Source organism: Elephantulus edwardii, unplaced genomic scaffold, assembly GCF_000299155.1.
Source record: "Elephantulus edwardii isolate Elephantulus edwardi_28Jun2011 unplaced genomic scaffold, EleEdw1.0 scaffold00267, whole genome shotgun sequence".
NCBI classification, from domain to species: domain Eukaryota; kingdom Metazoa; phylum Chordata; class Mammalia; order Macroscelidea; family Macroscelididae; genus Elephantulus; species Elephantulus edwardii.
Genome location: NW_006400017.1, coordinates 320,318 through 329,672, shown reverse-complemented (window position 1 = coordinate 329,672; position 9,355 = coordinate 320,318). Strand labels below are relative to the sequence as shown.

The following is a 9,355-nucleotide window of genomic DNA, read 5'->3' as shown; positions in this document are numbered from 1 at the left end:
CCCGGGTCTCTTCCGGGTCCCTCTCGCGGCGTTCCCCAGTCTGGCGGGCGGCGGCGTGTGTTCCCACCGGCTGGCGGCGGGGTGCGTTCCCCCGGCTGGCGGCGTTCCCCTGGTCTGGCGGGCGGCCGCGTGCGTTTCCCCCGGCGGGTGGCGGGGTGCGTTCCCCCAGCTGGCAGTGGCGTTCCCGGTCTGGCAGCGGCGTTCCCCCGGTCTGGCGGGCGGCAGCGTGCGTTCCCCCCAGCGGGCAGTGGCGTGCGTTCCCCTGGTCGGCGTCGTGTGTTCCCCCGGCTGGCGGCGTCGCCCTCGCGCTGCGTCGCCCCTGCAGGCAATCTTAATACCCCTTCAGCAGTGTTGTAGTCCCAGGTGGGTCTCGTCAAAGGAAACCCTCGGTCTATTTCATTAGGGAGTTGGGTAGGTCTCCCGTCAGCTCCAGGCACATTTTTCCGCGCCTCCAGGAGAATTCTCTCTCGCTCTTCAGTAGTGAAGAGCACCTCCAAGGGGGGTCGTGTCAGGAGTGAGGGGCTGTCGTCGGTTTCCCAGCCAATGCACCAAATGTTGGATCCACAGAGCCGGACCCCAATGAGATCGGACGCCAGCACCAATCACTCACGAGAGACCGTCCTTGATGCAAACAGCATGAGGTTTTATTCCATCCAGCATGCTGGGGCACAACTCTTGACCTACGCAGAGGCAGAGGAGTTGAGCCTAATTTTTATTTTTTGCTCTCCCTCTGTTGTTGTTATGTGCCGTTGAGTCTCCTGTGACTCATAGTGACCCTATTATAGTAGCTCTGTACCCTGTCCTATCTTGAGTCAATTTCATCGTCTCTACCACACCTAACTCCATTACCCCAGCTACTGAGTCAATCATCTTATCCAGGGTCTTTCTCTCTTGTGCTGTCCTTCCAGCATGATGGCCTTCTCCAAGGACTTGTCTCTCCTGGCAACATGCCCAAAGTATGTGAGATGGAGCTTCAAAATCCTTGCCTACAAGGAGCAGCTTAGTTTCATCTTCTCCAGGACAGACCTGTTTGTTCTCTCAGCAGTCCATAATATGGTCAGTACTCTTCTCCAGCACCACAACTCAAGGACATCACTGATTCTTCCATCATTCTTAATCATTGTCCAGCTCTCTGATGCATACCATGTAATTGCAAAGACCATGGCCTAGATCAGGCACACCTTAGTCTCTAGACTAACATCATTGGTCTTCAATACTCTGGAGAAGTCTCTGACAGTAACTTTTCCCAGTGCAATCATCTTTTAATTTCCTGACTGCTGGTGCCAAGAGTGTTGAATGTGGAACCAAACAAGCTGAAATTGTTAACAATCTCAGTTTCTTTTCCACCTATCATGATGCTACCAATTGGCCCAATGGCGAGAATCTTTGTTTTCTGGATGTTGAGCTTCATATTGAAGATTGCAGTCCTTAACCTTCTACAGCAAATGCCTCAAGTCCTTCTCAGTTTCAGCAAGCAAGGTTGTGTCATCAGCCTAAGCAGATTGTTGATGAATCTTCCTCCAATTCTGATGTCACATTCCTCTTCATAGAATCCAGTCTCCAGAATGATCTGTTAAACATTTAGATTGAAAAGTTAATGAAGCTAGGATGCATCCCTGGTGTGTACCTTTCCTGATTTTTTTTTCCTATAATTATATTTTATTAATTTTCATAAACATTTACAGAGATTTTGGGCTTCCACTCATTCATTGTTGCACTATTCTCTCTACCCTCCTCCCAGTTTGTTCTTGTCCAAATGCCACAGTGCTTGTCAAAGCCAGTTCTGATCAATCTTCTTTGTCAGTGTATCCTTTGCCATTCCCTATCACTCCTCCCTGAGAGAGACTTCACCCTGAGTCATAAGGAAAAGGGGACGGTGTATTCTCTTAGCTACTTCCTGCTGAAAAGGGACGCTGTGGGTTTCAGGGTGAAGATCTTCTCTCACTACTCTAAAGGGCCCCTTTGGCAGTAGGAAACACATAGACTATTATGGAGATTGATTTTGGAATTCAGATGCACTCTTATTGATTGTGCTTGGCTGTACATGTACATATCCTTCAAGATGTATCATGGGGGTGTTGCAACCTAGAAGACACAAATTTGACTAACAAGTTATAAGTACATGAGTCCAAAAATTATGGAAAAGTAAAAGAAAAGATTCTTTCATTGTTTTACAAACCCTCCCCCAGGTCCCCTCCACCATGCAGCCCTCGCTCTAGTCTCCTGTGATGACAGAAATACCCAGTTCCATCTCTCTTTTAAACGGTTCTCTCCCTCCTCTGTTTCAGTGCAGCACACATCATTGAACCCATCTTACTCAGTCTCTCCCCAACCCCAAGGACAGTCCCATTCTACAACAGTGGCATCATGTAATATACCTTTCCTGATTTTGAACCATGCAGTATTTCTTTGCTCTATTCTGACCACTGCTTCCTGGTCCAAGTATAGGTTTTGCATGAACACAGTTAAGTGTTCTGGGATTCCCATTCTTCTCAAGGTTAGTCACAATTTGTTGTGATCCACACAGTCAAATGCCTTTACATAGTCAATGAAGCACAGATAGACATTCCCCTGGTTCTTTCTGCTAAGATCCATTTAACATTGGCTATAACGTCCATGGTTGCCATGGCCTCTTCTAAACCCAGCTTATACATCTTGTAGTTCTCTGTTGATGTACTATTTCAGTCATTTTGGATAATCTTCAGCAGGATCTTGCTTGCGTGTGATAATAATAATACAGTTTATAATTTTCACACTCTGTCAAATAACTTTTTTTAATGGAAATAATGGAAGGATATAAAGAATTTCATTCATAAAGAAAAAAAAAAGGAATATCATCCATGAAGAATGTAAAAGTTCTTACAGAGATTGAGGAGGAGAGAAAGACCAAGGTGGATGCCAGAAGAGACTCTGAATATTGCACAAGAGCACCAAGAAACCAAAGCAAAGGGGAGAAATCAAGAAGTTAAAGAGCTGAACAGAAGATTTCAAAGGGCAGCTCAGGAAGACAAAGCAAAGTACTATAATAAAATGTGCGAAAAGCTGGAGTCAGGAAATCAAAAAGGATTAACTTACTTGGCTATTAAAAAAAATTGTGATTTTAATGAAAGTTTACAGAAAACTTGTATTTCATTCATTATTGTACATTTTCCTCCCTACCCACCCCCAGTTCACTTTTCTCTTTAAAAAATTCATTCATTGTTGCACGATTTCCTCCCTACCCACCACCCAAGTCCACTTTTCTTTTCATCTCTTATTCTGGACTCTTGATCACTTGGCATTTCTTAAGGTGAAGGTATTGAAGAAAAACTCAAGCTTTCTCCTTCATTGTTGGAATGTTTTTAATAATGGATTAAATTTCTTTAGTAAAGGAATATTCAAAGAATTTATTCATTTCATCTGTATTATTACATTTACAGCTAAAAAATTACATTATATTCTCTTAGCTTTTTAGTGTGTCAGAATGTATTGTGATATGCCTTACCCCTCCTTCCTGAAAGTGATAATTTATATTTTCTTTAATAATCTTCCTAAAGGAAATACCTATAATGTCTGGCTAAAAGCTTATCAGTTTTATTACTCTTTTTTCAAAAAAGAAATTTCAGCTTAGTTGCTATCTGCTCATATCTTTATAATCCCTTATCTTTTCTTAGAGTTTGATTTGTCTATTCCTAACTTAGTCTTTTAAAATAGAAGCTTAAATAATTGATTTCCAGCCTTTCTTCTGGAGAAAAAAAAATACATTTAAGGCTGAACATTTTCTCTAAGCACTGCTTAACAGTATTCATTTTCATTTAACTATAAATATTTAATGTGATTTTAAAATTATCATTTCATCTTTGACTAATGAGTATTTAGAGTGTACTGCTTAATCTACAAGTGGTGCATATTTTCCAGCTTGCTTTTGTTACTCATTTCTGCTTTAACTCCATAACAGTAAAAGAATATGTTCTGAATGACTCCACTCTTTGAATATTGCTGGGGCTGGCTTTAAAATCTAACACATTTGTTTGGAAAATGTTTCACATATACTTAGAATATTTGTTCTACCATTGTTAGAACAGTGTTCGTTTATCAATTAGATTGCTGCTGTTTGGTGCTGTCAAGTCACTTCTAACTCAGTGGCTTCCTGTACAACAGAACAAAACACTGCTTGGTCCTGTTCCACCCTCACAGTGACTGCTGTTCTTATTTTTATTTTTTATTTCAGTCTTTCTTACTCATTGTCCAGGTTTTACATATGCGTGAAATGACGGAAAATACTATGGTTTGGGGCAGGAGCACTTAGCCCTTGAGGTAACAGACGTACTTTAAAGGGATCATTCGTGGCACATTTACCCGGTGCAATTTTGAGTTTTTGACTGCTGCTCCCATGAGCATTGATTGTGGATCCAAGCAAGATGGAATCCTTGACCCCCTCGACCTTTTCTCGTTTCATCATGATGCTGCACATCGGTCCAGTTTTGTCAGCTTGTTAAAGCTTGCTGGTTGTGTAAGGAGCACTGGCAGCACAGTGGTCAAAACATACAATTGCTAACGTGAGGTTTGAACTCAACAGGCGCTCTGTGGCCAGAAGAGGATGCAGTCAGCTTTCATAAAGATTTCCAGTCCTGGAAACCCTGCAGCCAGTTCTTCTCTGTCCTAAAGGGTTTCTGTGAGTTGAAATCAACTCTCAGTGGTGTAGGATTTATTTTGTTAATTGTATAGTTCTGGATCTTTTCTATCCTTAGTGATTTCCCCCCCTACTTTTATGGATTAATATGAGAGATTTGTTAAAGTTTTCCAGCTCCAGGGGAAGGCCAGTTCTCTCTTTCTGTAGGTGGTGGAGGACAGTGCTTATTTCTTTAAGCATCTGAAGGCCAGAGCCTCTTTGGAGATCTTCATGTGTCCTGCCTTTATTTTTCTGATGTCAAGGAGTTTTCTAACACAGGTGCTAGGTTCTAAAACGTTACCCTCCACTCCTGGCAATTCTCCTTGGTGGTGTGAGGTCCCTCCTATCAGCTAACTCCCCTGCCCTTTTATCTCTAGTGAGATAAAAGGTATTACAGGCTGGAGCTTAGGGAACTCCCTTTACATCTGACCAGCCCTGTGCTGCATGCCACCCTTAATCCTCCTGTGACTATTTGGTTACATAGGTTCTGTGTTCTGTCATTACACTCATGGATTTTGGTAGGGAGGATTCACTCTATGACACTTTTTCAGCAGTCTGTTTATGCTGCGCCTGCGTATGGCTTTTATCCTTTTTGGAATTTGTAAGTCCTTTCTTTCTCTCTCTGCCTGTTATCAAATCAGTTCTGACTCACAGCCAACCCTCCAGCAGGTTTCAAAGGCTGTAAATTGCAAAGGAGGAGATTGTGCATCTTTCCCCTAAGGCATGATTAGGGGATTTGAATCACTAGACAAGTGTGGCCTTTGGGTTAGTCCAATTCTCTACAACTATGTCCAGTTCTCTAAGACTATGTCACCTGACCTCCCTGCAGCTCACCTAAACTTTCTGAATTAATACCATTCTTTTTTTGGAAAATTCTCAGTTGTCAAATATTTCTTATCTCTAGGCGACTAGTGCTTCCTAAACACTATTAGATATTCAAATTAAAAGGGGTGAAAGTATCCAGAAACATACAAGACATGGCACAAAAGATCTAACATAAGTGTAAATGGTGTTCCAGAAGAAAAGTAACAGAGTCATAAGAAATACACAGCAACAACAGTCCGCTTTTGTGGTGAGAATTACAAAACCAGTAATTTAGGAGGGCCATGTCAAGTAAGTTCCTGGACTGAAAGCCACCCCCTGTTCTAGGTACCTCAGAGTTGAGAATTCTTGTGTAGTCTAAACAAGAATGAGAAGATGATCTTTGGGGAAGGCAGGGTTTATGAAGAGAGAAGGGAGAGGCTTGTGAGGGAGAACCAGGGCAAACCACAGCAAATCTGTCCTCACCAGGGTTCAAATTAGTGAGATTTTATACTTTGAGCATGTTGCTAGCAGAGGCTACTCCTTGGAAAGGGATATCATGCTTGGAGAGATGGAGGGGTCAGCGAAGGAGAAGAAGACCCTCAATGAGATGACTTGGCACAGTGACTGCCATGATGAAGATGGCACAGGACAGAACAGGGCTCAGAGCTGTTGTTCGTTAGTCACTATGAGTCATATTGTCGATGGCGTCTAACAACAGCAAACCTTTGAACTCTGGTGGCTTAGAGGTAAGAAGTTACACTGCCAACCCAAAGACACATGCATTGAACCCACCAGCTGCTCCACAGGAGAAAAATGGGCAGTCTCCTACCTTATAATTGACTGCTTCTGAAAATCTGTGGGAGGGTCAGGTATGAGTAAATTCTGACTTGACAGTACACAGCAACAGTAAAGCTTTATGTATTCACTAGTTGTCTGGGGAGAGGAAGAGTCTTCAAGGTACTGGCCCATCTAGGCTTGTGCATCCAGTCTTTTAAGATGGGTTTTCGTCTTGAAGGCTTCAGCAGTGGGCATCGCTCACTATGGAATGTGTTACTGAGTATTGTCAAGTCAGAACTGATTTGTAGCTGACACTCCAATAGGTTTGCAGAGGCAGTAAATCACACTGGAGGAAATGGCCCATCCTTCTTTCACAGAGCAGCTGGTGGATTTGAACTGTGTGCCCTTGAGATGTCAGTGCAGCTTTTACCCCTAAACCACCAGAGATCCCTTATTTTGGATTGTTGTTATTAGATGCCATTGAGTCAAGTACAACTTGTAGTGACTCTATGAACAGCCGTTCTGAGCCTTGCCCTATCCTGTGCCATCGTCATCATCTCTGAGACTAGAGCCCATTGCTGAAGTCACAGTGGTAGACCATCTCGTTAGGGCATCTTCCTCTCTTTCACTGACTCTTCATCTTTCCAAGCATGATGTTCCTTTCCAAGGAATATCCTTACATGACTATGTGTCTAAAGGATGAAAGACAAAGCTTAGTGCCCTTGAGTAGTTTCTGTGGGTGACCAGAGTCCAGAGTGCTCTCCTAGTAAGAGGCTCCCTCCTGCCTATAGGGAATGATCATGCAGAGGTTGGAGAACTCTCATGCTTAAGGAATAGTTTACGCTGGTTCTACCTGGAAAGCAACTTTAACAGGACTAAGTGTTCACTGCAGTATAGTGTGGGAATGTTTCAATGGGCGAAGTCTCAGCCTTGTGGTTTGACACCCTCCCTAAGACCTGGCTTGGGCTGCCCCGTCTCATCTTGGTTCTTCTAGCATTGGCCTTTTCATACTTGGGGGATTAACTGTCCCCTCTCAATCATTTAACCAATAAGGACACCCATGATTAAAGGTGAGCCAGCAACTTCATGCCTTTATCTGCACTTCTTTTAGAAAAGGGAGCTATGGTGGCCTTGTCTTTAGAGAGTGCTGCTGAGGCCACACTTCTCTGGGGGTTCAAATCCACCAGCCACTCCTTTAGTGAATGATGGGCAACCTCTTTCCATATAATTTACAGCTTCGGGAACCAGATGAAGAATTGTCTGTGAGTTGATGAGTACAATAGGCTTGATGGGGTGTTGTTTATTTTTTGTTGGTTTTTGGGTTGTTTGGGGTTTTTTTTTAGTACTTTATAGAGCCAGTTTCCAGGTTGTCACACTAGTACTCTGAGGAGACAAGTACGTTCCTTGATCTGAAAACTCTTGTATTCCAGTTTTAACTTTGCGCTTTTACATACATAAGCAATGCTGAGTCCAGAGAAAGCCATCAAATTATAGCCTTACACACCAGCTCACAGTGCTCTTCATTTGGCCGGGTTCTGGTCAACTCTTTAGTCATCCAAAGCAAGAAAGCAAGAACCAGTGGACACCTGCTACAAATTCAGACTTTTTCCTGCACTTCAGACCAGCCAGACCCTTGTCTCTCAACCTTAGCCCCACATGGGCTAAGTCAGCAGGCCAGAAGTCCATATAACATGCTGCATTTCAGACCTGCATCCCTTCCTCTCTCACCCTCGCCTCTGTGTGCTAGCCCAGCAGGTGCCAGTGGACCAGATCCAGATTCAGCCCGTCTTTGTTGTTGCACCCCCTCCACTCCCACGCATCAGGTGGACTCAGGTGGTCACCATGAGTGAGCATAGATGCTGTCTGCTCACCAGCCCCATATAACTCCTGGTCCTCAAAGTGGGCTTTTGATGTGCGTGGACTTTTCCTGATTGAGTGCAGGGCAAACTCTGTGCTAGAAATACACAATTCTAACCAGTTGTCCTTTTTTTCTGTAGTTCTTCAAACCTACATCTCTTCTTTTTACAGTCCTGCATTGGTCTCCAAGTCTTATTAAATACAGCTTTCCTGTCTCAGAAGATATTGAATGGGGATTTCTAGATATGTCTCTTGCTTTCAAACCAAGCAGCAAATGTTCCCCCCCCCCAGGCAAATCTTATTTCCCTATTACCTTATTCAATCAACAGTTAACTGATGGCAAGCTTAGAGGCTTTCTATAATTGCCAGTAACCAGTATTCATTTCCAACACACATTTTACACCACTTAGAAGAAATGTTGAAGATTCATAGCACATTCCAGTAATACATGCACACTTAATCCTTTTTAAACATTCCAATTTAATCTTCCTTTCTCCAACCCTTGACTATCTTTCCATTTATATGTACAGGGATCTGGTCCTCCAGCTGAGTGGAACCCAAAGGCCCTGTCCCTCTAACATTCATTTTGCTTAATGGGCCTGGCTTTTCACCCTTCAGCTGTAGCAACCAAAGTAACCACCGAAGACTCAAAAGCTCACTTCTCATGTTTCTTCCTTCTTTAGTTTATAAAGTCTCATAATACCTGGCCAACTGACTGGAAGAGATCCATATTTATTCCCATTAAAAAAAAAAAAAAGGTGACCCAACAGAGTGTGTAAATTATTGAACAATTTCACTAATACCACACACCAGCAATATCCTGCTGAAGATTATCCAGAAACAGCCAGAATAGTACACTGACAGAGAACTATCAGAAATACAAGCTGGGTTTAGGAGAAGTCGCGGTACTAAAGAGACATTATCACCAATGTCAGATGGATCTTGGCAGAAAGCAAAGAGTACCAGAAGGATATCTATCTGTGTTTCATTGACTATGCAAAGGTATTTGACTGTGTGGATCACAACAAATTATGGCTAACTTTGAGGAGAATATGCATCCCAGAACACTTGATTGTGCTTATGTGAAACCTATACTTGAACCAGGAAGCAGTCCTCAGAACAGAGAAGGGAAACACTTCATGGTTCAAACTTAGGAAAGGAGTGAATCAGGGATGCATTCTGTCTCCATACCTTTTCTTTTTTTTTCTATATTTTATTAATTTTCATAAATATTTACAGAGATTTTGGGTTTCCATTCATTCCTTG

At 42.8% G+C, this 9,355-nt stretch overlaps 1 protein-coding gene across 1 annotated transcript in view; it reads left to right on the top strand.

The window, feature by feature from the left end:
- Window positions 1-9,355, top strand: part of ITGAE (integrin, alpha E (antigen CD103, human mucosal lymphocyte antigen 1; alpha polypeptide)) — a 109,401-nt gene that overhangs the window by 33,851 nt on the left and 66,195 nt on the right. The window contains exons 2-3 of the mRNA XM_006899791.1: window positions 40-325; window positions 7,980-8,078. Of these exons, the coding sequence (XP_006899853.1) occupies window positions 40-325; window positions 7,980-8,078 (385 nt within the window). The remainder of the gene's footprint in view (window positions 1-39; window positions 326-7,979; window positions 8,079-9,355) is intronic.